Genomic DNA, 15,031 nt, shown 5'->3' with positions numbered 1-15,031 from the left:
AAAGAAGAGTGATGTTGGACTGAAAACCTTAAATCTGTTTCGCTGTCCAGAAACAGACCTGCTGAATTTTTCCAGCGTTTTCTGCCTTTCACCATTTTTCCTTCTTTAATCAAACAAAAACCCTTCATGATATTGAACATCTCAATTAAACAGGAACACACTGACATTGAGAGAGATATAGGGGAAAGGAGAGACAAAAACTGAGAGAAAAACTGAGACACTTAGAAAAACAGAAAGATGAGGTGGTGAGAGATAAAGCTGAGAAATAGAGGAAGCAAGTAATACAGAATGATGTGAGAGAATGATATAAAATGGAAAGGAGCAGGCTATCAGTTCCTGGCTATGGAGAGCAGAGGGAACTCAGTGACTGATCCACAGACACGGCCACATATGTCCGGGAATGGAGACTCTGAACAGAAACAACAGGCTCATTTGTAAATGTCACCGCAATGTGATCTGTGTGACTCTGCCCTGACTCTGTGGCCAGATATAGGCCGCCTTGACAGATGTTCTCACCCGACTGTAGCCCCTGGATTTATTTTCTGCTCAGAAGTGAGATGTGGGGTTAGGAACCAGCAGCAGAGAAACAGGAAGTTGTGTTACCTGAGAATGAAACAGCAGGCGTCAGTTTCATGTTATCACCGTGAACAGTCTCCCTGCCTGTGAGGGTGAACTCACTCTGACAGCATCAAGAACAACCACACTGATTGCTGCTGGTCTCAGCATTACATTCACCTCCATTCTCATTTTAAATATTTAAACACATGAGCTTATTTGGGGTTTTAACATATTCACTGAAGGGGGAAATGAGCTGATGGTTATCCTTGGGAGAAATAAGGGGAAATTATATACAATAAATAATTTTTCCCAAAAACAGTTATCAGAAAATAGGAGAGTTAAAGTGAATCGAGGCCTGTCTGAGAGAGAGAGAGAAACAGAGAGGGGAATGACTCTTTGTACGTTGAGCGTTGCCTCAGACAGAGAAGAGAGGCTAAGTGAGGTTATGTGTTAGGTTCTTTCTCAGAGAGAGAAAAAAAAATTAAGTGAGTTTAGGCGCTCTGTGAAACAGAGATTAAGTGACTTAGTGTCTGAGAGAGAGAGGAGAGAGGTTAATTGAAATAAAAGCAAAATATTGTGGATGCTGAAAATCTGAAATAAAAACAGAAAATGTTGGAAAAACTCAGCAGGTCTGACAGCATCTGTGGAGAGAGAAACAGAGTTAATGTTTCGAGTCCGTATGACTGTAGACGACCATACAGTCTGAAGAAGAGTCATACGGACTCGAGAGGTGAAGTGAGTTTGGGGACAGATGTGCTCATTTTAATAATTGAATGGTCAGTGTGAGATTGTTTTCTAAACAGCAGCACCCCAGAGAATGGATTCCAGATAATTGTCAGGTCTATTAAAAGATTTGCAAAGACATTACATTTGGAATAAATGGAAATAAAGGACTAAAATACTTGCTGGAGATAATTACTTCAGGAAATACATTGCAAACGTGAAGAATGATGTGTTCACAATCAGACACATAGACACAAGAACAAAGAAGAAAAGGACAGCACAGGAACAGGCCCTTCGGCCCTCCAAGCCTGCACCGATCATATTGCCTGTCAAACTAAAACATTTTGCACTTCCGGGGTCCATATCCCTCTATTCCCATCCTGTTCATGTATTTGTCAAGTTGCCTCTTAAACACCACTATCATACCTGCTTCCACCACCTCCTCTGGCAGTGAATTCCAGACACTCACTACCCTCTGCGTAAAAAACTTGCCCCGCACATCTCCTCTAAAGTTTTCTCCTCTCACCTTAAATCAATGCCCCTAGTAATTGACTCTTCCACCCTGGGAAAAAGCTTCTGACTATCTACTCTGTCCATGCCACTCATAATTTTGTTAACTTCTATCAAGTCGCCCCTCAATCTCCGTCGCTTTAGTGAGAACAATCCGAGTTGCTCCAACCTCTCCTCATAGCTAATAACCTCCAGACCAGGCAGCATCCTGGTAAACCTCCAAGTGTGGCCTAACCAAGGTTCTACACAGCTGCAGTATGACTTCCCAGCTTTTATACTCAATACCCCTGCTGATGAAGGCAAGTAGGCCATATGCCTTCCTAACTACCTTATCCACCTGCGTTGCCACTTTCAGTGACCTGTGGACCTGTACACCGAGATCACTCTGCCCGTCGATGCACTTAAGGATTCTGCCATTTACTGTATAATTCCTATCTGTATTAGGCCTTCCAAAATGCATTACCTCGCATTTGTCCAGATTAAACTCCATCTGCCATTTCTCCGCCCAAGTCTCTAACCGATCTATATCCCGTTGTATCCTTTGACAATCCTCTTCACTATCTGCAACTCCTCCAACCTTAGTGTTGTCTGCAAACTTACTGATTAGCCCAGTTACATTTTCCTCCAAATCATTTACGTATACTACAAACAGCAAAGGTCCCAACACTGATCCCTGAGGAACACCACTAGTCACAGCTCTCCATTCAGAAAAGCATCCTTCCACTGCTACCCTCGAGTGTGTGCGCGCACACACTCACACACACCATTTTGTGTTGAGCTGGTTTCAGTTGTGCCTGTTAACCAGTTGATAAATTTTTAATTGGATACCATTAGGATCCTGCAGCAGTCCATTCAACTGAGGAGACAGTTCTAGATTCTGTCTGACACCACCAGTGGGTCAGGTGGAAGCTTAATAGAAAATCCTGCAGGAAAAATAATCCTTAACATTAAAAATCTATCTGAGCAATTGACTCAGTGCTACACCAGTGTGAATTAGTAAACTTTAACACAACAGGGTTTGTCACTAAGTGGTGTAAAGTACAGTGCACTAATGCTCACCTTTAGTCTTGCCCCTCAATCCCAGTTAATTTCTGGGAGATTGTTACAAGATTCACCCCATCCTTTCGACACAAATATTACCCACATAACACTAGAGTCATTAGAAATTGATGTGTGCTTCCCACACACTGTCCTTTTAAACACACTTCACTCCTACCAGCCTTTAACTATCAAAAACATAACAGAGTTAATAGCTGCTGATAGCTGTCAATGAGATTAAATTTATGCTTGAAATGATTAAATCTTCACATGCAAAATATATTTTGTTTTATTCTTTGATGGGATGTGGGTGTCACTGGCAAGGCCAACATTTGTTGCCCAACCTTAACTGCCCTTGAACAGGGTGGCTTCCTCGGTTATTTCAGAGGGCAGTTAAGAGTTAACCACATTGCTGTGGGTCTGGCCTCACATGTGGGCCGGACCAGGTGAGGACGGCAAATTTCCTTCCATAAAGGACATTAGTGAAGCAGATGGGTTTTTACAACAAGCAATGATAATTTCATGGACACTATCACTGAGACCAGCTTTCAATTGCAAATTTTGAATATCATCATGAGGTTAGAAGCCTGGTCAATATGCTCAGGTTCTGAAGGTGAAATCCACAATTTAGAGATTCTAAAATCAGTGTTGTCACTGTAACCAAACTGCTACTGAAATGTTTAAGGAGCTAAGGTGGCATTTTACATCTACAGTTTGACCATAACATTGGTTAATACCATTACTGTTAAACTTCCAGATAATAAAATCACAAACAGCAACTTCAAGCAGAAGGAGCAGAATAAACGAGATGGAGAGAAACACGAGAACCCACAGGCGAGTACCACATAGAGCAGGTTCACACACCCGGTGTCAGGGTGGGTTGGCACACCCAGAAGTGGGGCGGGTTCACACACCCAAGGCTCACCGGGAATGATCAGAATAAGGAAACTGCCCAGAAAATTACCAATAGGAATCTTCAACTGAACACATCACTCATTCTTAAAGGGACCGAAGGGGTCCTGACACTGTGAAGTTAAAGGGGCAGACACAGCTTCAGCCTTCTCTCTGTTACCTTTCTGACAGTTAAAGGCTGGTAGGAGTGAGGTATATTTAAATGGACAGTGTGTGGGAAGCACACATCAATAAAACTGGGAATTCTTGGACATACGCTGCAGGTCATTCTTTATCTGGGAATCAAACTGTTGTATTCTTGTCCCAGCAGTTAACAGCCTCCTGTGAACTCCTCCAGCTTCTAGTTTAATGCAGATTTTAACCCAATAAATTTCAGCATGTTTCGATTCAGTGACTCGGGACTGACACCCAAACACGTTGAACCATTTTAGGTTTATTAAGAACCATTTTCCGTCTGGAAACTTAAACCTGCTGTTTCACTTTCAGTCAGGAACAGATCACAATTTTACACCAACCTTTGATTTGGCAGCACGTTTCCAGCATTCACCGTTGTTCTTCCTGACTCTAAACCCAGTTGTAAAAGAGCCTTCTGTTCTGTGTCTAGGAGCTCTGAACAATGGAAGAGAGCAGCTGAGACACATTTCTTACACACCTCAGGATTCACCCACATTGGGATTGTGCCATCAGTGAAGAAAGATGAGAAAGACCAAAGTGTTGTTTGGGGGTCCCTCAGTGTGACCCTGATGGACTGTGTCCAGGCTGAAGTTCTGTTCCTACCGTAAGATCCTCCCCCAGATTGTCCTTTCTGATTCCAGCCAGGCAATGTTAAACACTCAGGTGGGGAAAAACAAAAATATACAAACAAAGCTGATTTATTTCACATTTATTCAGAATATTGAACCTCATCAACAGGTCAGGACAGTCAGAATGAACATGGTTCAGTCCTGGTATGATTAACAGCATCAACAGGAGTAGAATCCAAACTTTGCAGTCGCTTGTGAACTCACTGGTGTGTTTGCAGGTGTGATGACTGAGTGAATGCCTTTCCGCAGGCATTACAGGTGAACGGCCTCTCCCCACTGTGAACTCGCTGGTGTTTCAGCAGATAGGATGAATGAGAAAATCTCTTCCCACACACAGAGCAGGTAAATGGCCTCTCCTCACTGTGAATGCTCTGGTGTGTCAGCAGGTTGGATAACTGAGTGAATCCCTTCCCACACACAGAGCAGGTGAACGGCCTCTCTCCAGTGTGTACTCGCTGGTGAATCAATAGGTTGGATGACCGAGTGAATCTCTTCCCACACACGGAGCAAGTGAATGGTCTCTCCTCAGTGTGAACCTGCTGATGTGTCAGAAGGTTAGATGAACGGGTGAATCCCTTCCCGCAGTCAGAGCAGGTGAATGGTCTATCCCCCGTGTGAAGTTGCTGGTGTATCAGAAGGTTGGATGAATTAATGAATCCCTTCCCACAGTCAGAGCAGGTTAACGGCCTCTCCCCAGTGTGAATTCGCTGGTGATTCAGTAGGGCGGACGGACGGCTGAATCCCTTCCCACAGTTCGTACAGGTGAATGGCCTCTCTCCAGTGTGAGTATATTGATGTGTTAGCAGATCCTTTTTGCTTTTAAAGCTCTTGTCACAGTCAGAACAATTAAAAAATTTGTTATCAGAGTGAACAAGTTGATGTGTCAGAAGGTGGGATGACTGAATGAATCCCTTCCCACACACGGAGCAGGTGAACGGCCTCTCCCCAGTGTGAATACGTTGATGTATCAGCAGATCTTTTCTGCATTTAAAACTCTTCTCACAGTCAGAACATGTAAACGGTCTCTTATCAGTGTGCACAAGTTGGTGTGTCACAATGTGGGATGACCGAGTGAAGTCCTTCCCACACACAGGGCAGGTGAATGGCCTCTCCTCAGTGTGAACTCGCTGGTGTGTCCGAATTTTGTACAAATGGGTGAATCCCTTCCCACAGATAGAGCAGGTGAACGGTCTCTCCCCAGTATGACTGCACCAATGAATTTCCAGTTGAGATGGGAAATTGAATCCCTTCCCACAATCCATACATTTCCATGGGGTCTCTATGGTGTGGGGGTCCTTGTCTCTTTCCAGGTTGGACGCTTAGTTGAAGCCTTGTCCACACACAACACGTGAACAGTTTCTCCCCACTGTGAATGGTGCAATATTTTTGCAGACTGTGTAACTGCTTAAAGTTTTTTCCAAAGTCAGTTCACTGGAACACTCTCACTCGGGTGTGTGTTGGTGCTTTTCCAGTCACACCGATGTTTGAAATCCTTTCCCAAAGACAGAAGAGACGAACATTTCTCCTTCCACATTCAAAAGATGATGATATTCAGGTCCTGATGAATTCAGTGCCTCTGACAGATCTTGATGTGATGTTTGCTTTGCGTTTTCTGTCTGCCAGTCATCCCCGTTTAATACCCTGTAAAACGAGTTTACAAAAGTCATCACTTTAAATCCAAGACAGTAATTCTGAACAGACAATTCTAGTTTCTATGGAACATCCTTTTTTCTCTTGTTCCCCCCAAGCTGTAAATCTCCGTCCCACACACTCTCCCTCCTCCCTGGGCCGAAATCCAAACCCATCTCACCATCTCCACCATTTCTTTCCTCCACTCCCAGTTTTCTCCCTCCCTCTCCTCTGCCTGGGTTCAGTTCTCCAGCTCCTGTGTCTCTGATTCGGGGTCTCAGGCGGGAACCCAGCTGCCGCCGGGCGGGACACAGGAGGGGGGACCCTCCCGGGTGGGTCTTAGCCGGACCCTGAGTCCGTCCCCCCCCCCAGTTTCTGAGCCCCCGGGCGGCCCCCGGTCTCCCCGCAGTTTCTGAATCTCCCGCTTCGGAGCCTCTTCCCCTGAACCTGGCTCTGTCACCGGGAAGAAGCCCCGGAGCTGCAAACACGGGACATGGAGGCTGTGATCCGGGATTGCGGCCTACACCGGGTGTTTCTGAAGCCTCTCCCCCCCGACCCGCCGGCTCCAGTCAGTTTCTGTCTCCCTGCGGCTCCGACACCAGCCCGACCGACCAGACCCAACACCCGCACTGCGCATGATCCAGTCAGAACGGCGCTGCGCCTGCGCAACAATCGCTTGTTGTGCAGATAGGGCATATTCTGCCTCTCCGTGAATGCTGGGTAACCCGCACCGCCATTGACAACCTGTTTCATCGAATACAACATCATCTTTTGTGGTCCGATTACGATTTGAACCATGGATATAAAATGGTTAAGTCAGTTGACACAGCATCCATGGTTCTATACTGGATTTGATTAACAGCAGGAAAAAACCCTCAATGTCAAATGTGAACTCACTGGATTCTTAGCAGGCGGTGTGAACGAATGTGTCTTTTCTCGCAAACAGAACATTTAAACAGCTCCTCATCACCAATTGATTGTATATCAATTGCTTTGAACTTTTAAAGCTGAAGTGTTAACTAGTGGAAATACTGAATAGATCCCTCCGCGCATATAAAGTATCTGAATGGTCTCCCTCTGACGTGACTGTGTTCTTGTGTCAGTAAATGGGTTGACCAAGTGAATACCTGTCTACATACAGCTGGTGGACGGTGTTTTTGTGGTGTGATTGTACCGATGAGTTCCCAGCTCAGACATGCTTCGCAAACTCTTAATATAACGATTTCCATATTCTTACATTCCCCTGGTCAAAGAAAAGCAAAAATACTGTGGATGCTGAAAATATGCAATAAAAATAGAAAATATTGGAAATACTCTGATATTGAGCAACTTCCAGATCAGAATTGACTTGATATGATGTGTTGCAGCCGTAGCATTTGGAAGTTGGTAGGCACGAATGTGATCCACAGCAACCACAGCTGCAGTAAGTGCAGTTCATGGAACTTCAGTTCAGAGTTGTTAAGCTGGAGCCTGAACTTTGGACAATGGGGAGAAAGTTGCCTGGACAATTTGATTCAGCAAGCAGCCACTCGCCTTAAGTTACATAATATCAGATTTAGACTGTGGTCAGGCGTGGGAGGGTGTGACTACTGGTGATACAGGTATGGGTATCAAGAAGGTAGCAACGGAAGCGCATTAGCCTTTGCACTTGTCCAATAAATTCAAAGTTCTTGGAGCCATGAGGACAGCAGCTTGATGTATGAGCAAAGTGACCATGGTACCGAGTTACAGGGGACCATTCAAGTTGGGGGTGGGGGGTGGCGGGGAGAACAAAATGTAGGAATAGTCGGGGACAGTAGCCAAGTGTGTGAGTCCCGAAAGCTGTGCAGCCTGCTCAGTAATGGATTTAAGGACATCACCTTGGGCTGGAGAATAACGTGGAGAGGGAGGGAGAGGGCCCAGTTATCGTGGTTCATGTAGGTACCAGCTACATAGGTATTATCGTGTAAGAGGTTCTGCTCAGGGAGCATGAGCAGCTAGGGCCTAAATTAAAAAGCAAAAACAAAAGTAATAACCTCTAGATTACTCTCTCATACATCAGTAAATTGGCATAGAGTAGACAAGATCAAAATATTGAATGTATGGTTCAACAACTGGTGTCACAAGGGTCATTTGGAAGAACTCCTTCAGACTTTTATAAAACTGGATTGCCTGGGCGGTTATGTTATTAGGCTAGCAATCCAGAGGCCTGGATGTGTGTTTGGATCCTTACATGGCATGAGGGAATTTAAATTCAGTTCATTAAATAAATCTGGAATTGAAAGCTAGTCTCAGTGACAGTGACCATGAGACTATCGGATTGTTGTAAAAACCCATCTGGGTCACTAATGTCCTTTAGGGAAGGAAATCTGCCAACCTTACCTGGTCTGGCCCACGTGTGACTCCAGGCCCCAATAATATGGTTGACTCCTAACTGCCCTCTGAAATGGCCTAGCAAGCCTCTCAGTTATACTCAAGGCAGCAGCTCGCCACCACTTTCTCAAGGAGCAATTTAGGGAAGGGCATTAAATCCTAACTTTGCCAGCGGTGCCCAAGTCCCGTGAATGAGAATAAAAGCTTGGAGGCGATCAATCTCTCATCAGATATTCAACTAGGGAAGACTGCATTATACTACTGAAACTGGGGCAGGTCTTGGGGAATAGCAGAAATATATATATTCTGCTATATCCGGCACTATATCAGTCTCAGGAGTATCGGAATAGTTTCACAATGCATTCTCTTAACTTGCCTCTGACGCCAAATTGGCAGGGGGTGCTGGGGGAAAGAGTGAGGAGGGCTGCAACAAATTACAGGAGGACAGCAACAAACTTGCAGGATGGGAAAATAATTGGCAAATAAAGTTCAGCACAGATAAATGTGATGTAATTCATTTCAGTAGGAAGAACAGAGAGGTCACGAATTACTTGGAAGATGGTAGTCTAGGTATAGTAGAGGAACAAAGGGGTCTCGGTTACGAATACGTCAATCATTGAAAACCGAGGCCGTAGAAATAAGCAAACAAACACCAGGCTTTATCTCTAGAGGGCTAGAATTGAAAAGTAGGGAAGTTCTGCTGAACCAGCACCAAACCGAGATTAGACCAGACTTACGGTACTGTGTGCAGAACTGTTCACCATATTATAAAAAGGATACAGGGGCACTGGAGAGGGCGCAGGGAAGATTTACAAGGGTGATCCCAGAAATGCGTGGGTATATATATCAGGCAGGGGTTGGCAGGCTGGGTCTCCTTTGGAAAAATTGGAAGGCTGAGGGGTGACCTAGTAGAAGTCTTTAAAATGATTAAAGGTTTCGATAAGAGTGGATACAGAGAGAACGTTTCCTCTTGTGGGGAAGTGCAGAACCAGAGGCTGTCAATATAAGACAGTCACCAAGAAATTCAATGGGAAATTCAGGAGAAACTCCTTTACCCAGAGAGTGGGAGAGAATGTGGAACTCGTTCCCACAGGGAGTGGTTGAGGTGAATAGTGTAGATGTATTTAAGGGGGAAGCTGGATGAACACATGAGGGAGAAAGGAATAGAAGGGTTACAATGAGAGATTTGGATGAGGAATATCGGAGGAGGTTCGAGTCGAGCATAAATAGCAGCATGGGCTGGTTGGGCCGACTGGTCTGTTTCTGTGCTGTATAATCCTGTGTAGTTTCCGATCAGTGTCTCAGTTCCTTCTGCTAACATCCTTCATGCCAAAAACCAACACATTTGTAAGAGTAGGCAGAGATTTAAACAGTAGTGAATAAAAATGGGGCTCATGAAATAATTCAGGAGCCACATGCGAGCGTTCCTCATCACCGTCACATACACGGGTGGGCAGTTTAAACCCACAACACTACACCAGCACTCTACTCGCGGTCTCAAATTTCTAGAACACAGCCAGGACAGTTTTTCTAGAACAGTATATTTTCAAAATGGCTCGGGAACAGGCCAGGCGAGAGTTAGAGAGGAGGGACAACCGGGGGAGGGGTGGGGGGGGGGGGGGGGGTGGGTGGTGGGGGGGTTTGTTAATCATCCAACAGTCAATGACTGCATTGCAAAGGGTGACCACAATACCAGTGAATTTGAGCTCCGGTTTGGGAGGGAGTCAGCCGCTGTATTTTGGTTGAGAGAATGATGAAAGTCAATATAAGTTACAATGGTACGATTTTTAAACGGGGGATTCCCTTCCTATTTACTTCCTAAATAATGAATTATTTCATGAGCCCCGTTTTTATTCACAGTTTAAAGGTCTGCCTGCTATTACAAATCTGTCGGTTTTTCGCATGAGGGGTGTTAGCAGAAGGAACTGGGGCACTTGTCGGAAACCACACAGGATATAGGGCACAGAAACAGGCCATTCGGCAGCACAGGGAGAGGCCATTCAGCTCCTCGGGCCTGCCCCCCTCCCCCATTCATTAGGATGGCGGCTGATCTTCTGTCTCGACTCCACCTTCCTGCCCTATCCCTTCGCGCCCAAAATCCTATCAGTCTCAGACTTGAATAGACTTAGTGACGGAGCATCCACAGCTCTCGGGGAGGGGTGGGGGGGGTTAGAATTCCAAAGATTCACAACCCTCCGAGTGAAGGAATTTCCCCTCATCTCAGTCCAAAATCGACGACCCCTCACCCTGAGAATGTGACGCCCCCGCCGCCCCCCATTCTAGACTTTACAGCCGCAGGAGGGAAATAGTCTGTCGGTACCGACCCCGTCAAGCCCTCGAAGAATGTTCAAAGTTTCAATCAGATCACCTCCCATTCTTCCAAACTCCAGCGGTAACAGGCTCCCCTACTTCAATCTCACCTCGTAGGTCGGCCCTCTCGTAGGGATTCACGGAATGAGTAAGGAGGCCATTCTGCGCTTCACCTCCATGCCAGCATCCCAGGGATCAGTCTCGTGAACCCTCACTGCATCCCCACCAAAGGCAAGTCTCCTTAGCTAAGGAGACTGAAACTTGTGCACATGTGCTCCAGGCGTGGTCTCGCCAAGGCCTTGTATAATGGGGGCAAAACTTCCTTACTCTTAAAACAGCACCTCCCTCGCAAGGGGAGAGCCGACATGCCATTCGCCGCCCTTTATTGCTTGCTGCCGCCAGCGGGGCAGCTTGCAGCGTTTCGGGTGTGGGGCACCCAAATCCTCCCACGCGTCAACATTGGCCAGGGCTCCGCAAGGTGGCTGAAGGGTGCAACGCCAAAGCAATTCGCTCCGGGGCGTCGCCCTGGCTCCGTTTGAGCGAGGGGCACTCGGCGAATCCCAAGTGAAATTGGCGCCGTTCTCCCTTTTGCCCACATGCAATGATGATGGTGTGATGATGATAATGATGGTGTGTGTGTGCACGTAATTCCTGCCATTTCGTCTTACCTGGACCTTTGGTGCTCTGAGACCCTTTACTGCCTTATTTCAACTCTTCAGCCCGCCACTGGTCACTTGCCTACCTCCAACCTGATAAGCTTCACTGACTTGCTCTAGGACTACGTCGCAACCTCTCCTATCTCTTAAAGCCTATCTTCCCTCTTAAGAGGGAAACTTTTCATTTAAGTCCAACAGTTCTGACATGCAGTCAGAGCCACATTAGTTGGCCAATGTTTGGGCGACCTTTGACCCTGCCTAAACTGGCAACCCAATGAGGTCCTGTGTGCCTTTTATTTCACTTTTTAAAACAAAGGGGTGCCTCTCCTGATTATAGTAACCTTATTTCAAAAACAGTGTTCCCTCTTATAATGTTTTATTTCTACTTTATTCCATGACCAGCCCCTCCACCTCACATCCTCAAATGGCGTCGCTTCCCCCTCCATCCAACGGCTTAAATACCGGGGCGGCCGCAGGGAGGGGGCAGGGACAGCCATCGCCACGCCCCCGCGTCCAATCACGGCGGGCGCTTCTGCATCGCCCATCGCGCGGCGGCGGCCCGCCGTCCAATCAGATCCCCACCACCTCCAGAACCCGCGCGGGCGGCGGGCGGCGGGCGGCTCGAGCTTTCCCGCCAACGGTCGGAATTCAAAATGAGGACCACGTGGTTGGGGTGGTTATTCGGCCCCTACAGCCATTACAAGCCCCTTTCCCCAAAAATGCGTCGCAAAAAGGCATTAACATGTTGAAGGATATGGGGACCTATCTTCTCAAAAGACATGAAGATGAAGACATTAAGATGACTGAAAAATAGAACATCTTAAAAGGCATTCGCAAAAGGAGAGCACATCTTCTTAAAAGGCCATGAGATGACTAAAAAGGACATATTTTCTCAAACGGCATTAATATGATTGATAAATAGAACACATCTCCCCAAATGACTGGAAAAGAGGACAAATGTTCTAAAATGCATTAAGATACAGAACATGTCTTCTCAGAAGGCATTAAGATGACTGAAAAAGAGAACATAACTTCTTAAATGCATTAAGATAACCAAAATGAGGACATAAACAAACATATGAACTAGGAGAAGGAGTAGGCCAAAAGACCCTTCAAGTCTGCTCCGCCATTCAATAAAATCATGGCTGATCTGATTGTAACCTCCTCCTACCCCTGATAACCTGTCACCCCCTTGTCAATCAAGAATCTATGTAGCTCTGCCTTAAAAAGATTAAAAGACCTTGCTTCCACCGCCTTTCAAGTAAGAGAGTTTCATGACCCACCACCCTCCGAGAGAAAAATTTTCTCCTCATCTCTGTCTTAAATGAGTGACCCCTTATTTTTAAATAGTGACCCCTAGTCTAGATTCTCCCACAAGAGAAAACAGCCTCTCCACATCCACTCACCCCTCAGGATCATAAATGTTTCGATCAAGTCACCTCTTACTCTTCTAAACTCCAGCGGATACAAACCTAACCTATCCAATGTTTCCTCATAAGACACCCACCCATTCCTGGTATTAGTCTAGTAAACCTTCACTGAGCTGCTTCCAACGCACTTACAACCTTCCTTAAATAAGGTGACCAATACTGTACACAGTTCTCCAGGTGTGCTCTCACCAGTGCCTTGTACAACTGAAGCATAACCTCCCTACTTTTGTATTCAATTCACCTCGCATAAACTATTACATTCTATTAGCTTTCCTAATTACTGCATACTAACCTTTTGTGATTCATGCACTAGGACACCCAGATCATCCAGAATCTTAGATCTCTTCAATCTCTCACCATTTAGATAATATGCTTCTTTTTTATTCTTCCTGCCAGAATGGACAATTTCACATTTGCCCACATTGTACTCCATTTGCCTGGTCTTTGTCCACTCACTTAACCTATCTATGTCTACCTCTTTATGTCCTCTTCACAGCTTACTTTCCTACCTATCTTTGTGTCGGCAGAAAATATAGCCACCAAACCATCTGCCCCTTCATCCAAGTCATTTACATAAATTGTAAAAAGTTGAGGTCCCAGCATTGATCCTTGCGGTACACCACTCGTCACATCCTGCCAACCAGAGAAAGATCCATTTATGGCTACCCTCTGTTTCCTGTTAGCCAGCCAATCCATGCCAATATACCCCTACACCTATGAGCTTTTATTTTCCACAATACCGTTTGTGTGAAACTTTATCAAATGCCATCTGAAAATCTAATTACAGTACATCTCCTGGTTCCCCTTTATCCATAGCACATGTGGCTCCTTCAAAGAACGCCAATAAATTGGTTAAACATGATTCCCCTTTCAAAACACCATGTTGACTCTGCCTGATTGCTTTGAGTTTTTCTAAATGCCTTGCTATAACATCTTTAATAATAGCTTCTAACATTTTCCCTATGACAGATGTTAAGCTAACGAGCCTGTAGTTTCCTGCTTCCTGTCTCCCTCCCTTCTTGAATAAAGGAATCACATTTGCTATATGCCTATCTAATGGAACCTTCCCAAAATCTGGAGAATTTTGAAAAGCTTCTTAAAAGGCATTAAGATGATCAAATATCTCCTCAAATGCATGGAGGCGGCATATTATAAGGCATTAAGATGACTGAAAAAGAGAGCATTTCTCAAAAGGCATTAAGATAATTGAACAAAGGAAAATATCTTCTTTAAAAGGCATTAAGATACGGAAAAAGGGAAAATATATTCTTAAGAAGCATTAATAGGATTGAAAAAGAGGACATATTTCCTTAAAAGGCATTAAGATGGCTAAAAAAGAACATAACCTCATCTAATTGCTGAAAAATTGGGAGGAAATATCGAAGGCAAGTTAATCAACGGTCAACGCCAGAATGGTTGATCAAGGCCAAATAATTACCTCCATGTCCAAACAAGAGTTGTCAACACAGGCCATCAAGAGTCACTAAACTTTCTTGAAGTGCAACCACCCACTAAAAACTTAAATGTAGCCCAAAGAGTTTCGGGGGAGATGACGGTGTAGTGGTACTGTCACTGGGCTAGTAATCCAGCGGTCCAGGCTAACGCTCAGGGGGCACGGGTTCCGATCAAGAAGATTTAGCAGAAGCAACATATATTCAGAAACAGGAACCTGTCCTCTGTAGGCAAAAGGAACATGTCCAGGCATTGTGCCTTTTTTTGAATTAAACTAAAGCCTGGGGGGAAACAGTTCCCTTGGTGCATTGTCCAAAGTAACACCTTGACCAATCTGCTAAGTGCAAGACAAAAATCTTCGCAGCATGTCTCCTCAGCAATACGCAACTCTTATCTATTCTAAACAATTTGGTAGATATGATGTATTTATAAAGCACCTTTCATGACATGCCAAAGTACTTTACAAGTCATTGAAGTACTTTTGAAGTGTAAGCACTGTGACATTGTAGGGTTACCAATGTGATTGCTTGCTTTTTTGAATGTCATTGGACAAGAGAAAAATGCTCATGGCACAGTAAGGAGAATTCCCCTGCACTTCTTCGGAATTGTACCCTTGCGATCCTTTACTTCCACCCGAGAGGGTAGATGGGGGGCCCTC

At 45.2% G+C, this 15,031-nt stretch overlaps 2 protein-coding genes across 2 annotated transcripts in view; one reads left to right on the top strand and one right to left on the bottom strand.

The window, feature by feature from the left end:
- LOC144697784 (uncharacterized) overlaps positions 1–15,031 on the top strand; it is a 172,091-nt gene that overhangs the window by 23,716 nt on the left and 133,344 nt on the right. The window lies entirely within an intron of this gene.
- LOC144698383 (uncharacterized) lies at positions 4,436–5,816 on the bottom strand. Its single transcript, XM_078570333.1, has 2 exons — positions 5,757–5,816; positions 4,436–5,623 (listed from the first exon to the last, which is right to left on the bottom strand). Exons 1-2 carry the CDS (start codon positions 5,814–5,816, stop codon positions 4,745–4,747), a joined length of 939 nt encoding a protein of 312 aa, XP_078426459.1. The 3' UTR covers positions 4,436–4,744.

This window comes from Cetorhinus maximus, chromosome 23 (assembly GCF_964194155.1).
Source record: "Cetorhinus maximus chromosome 23, sCetMax3.hap1.1, whole genome shotgun sequence".
In the NCBI taxonomy this organism is placed as follows: Eukaryota; Metazoa; Chordata; class Chondrichthyes; order Lamniformes; family Cetorhinidae; genus Cetorhinus; species Cetorhinus maximus.
The sequence above is the reverse complement of the archived record's forward strand: the minus strand, read 5'-3'. Positions and strand labels throughout refer to the sequence as shown.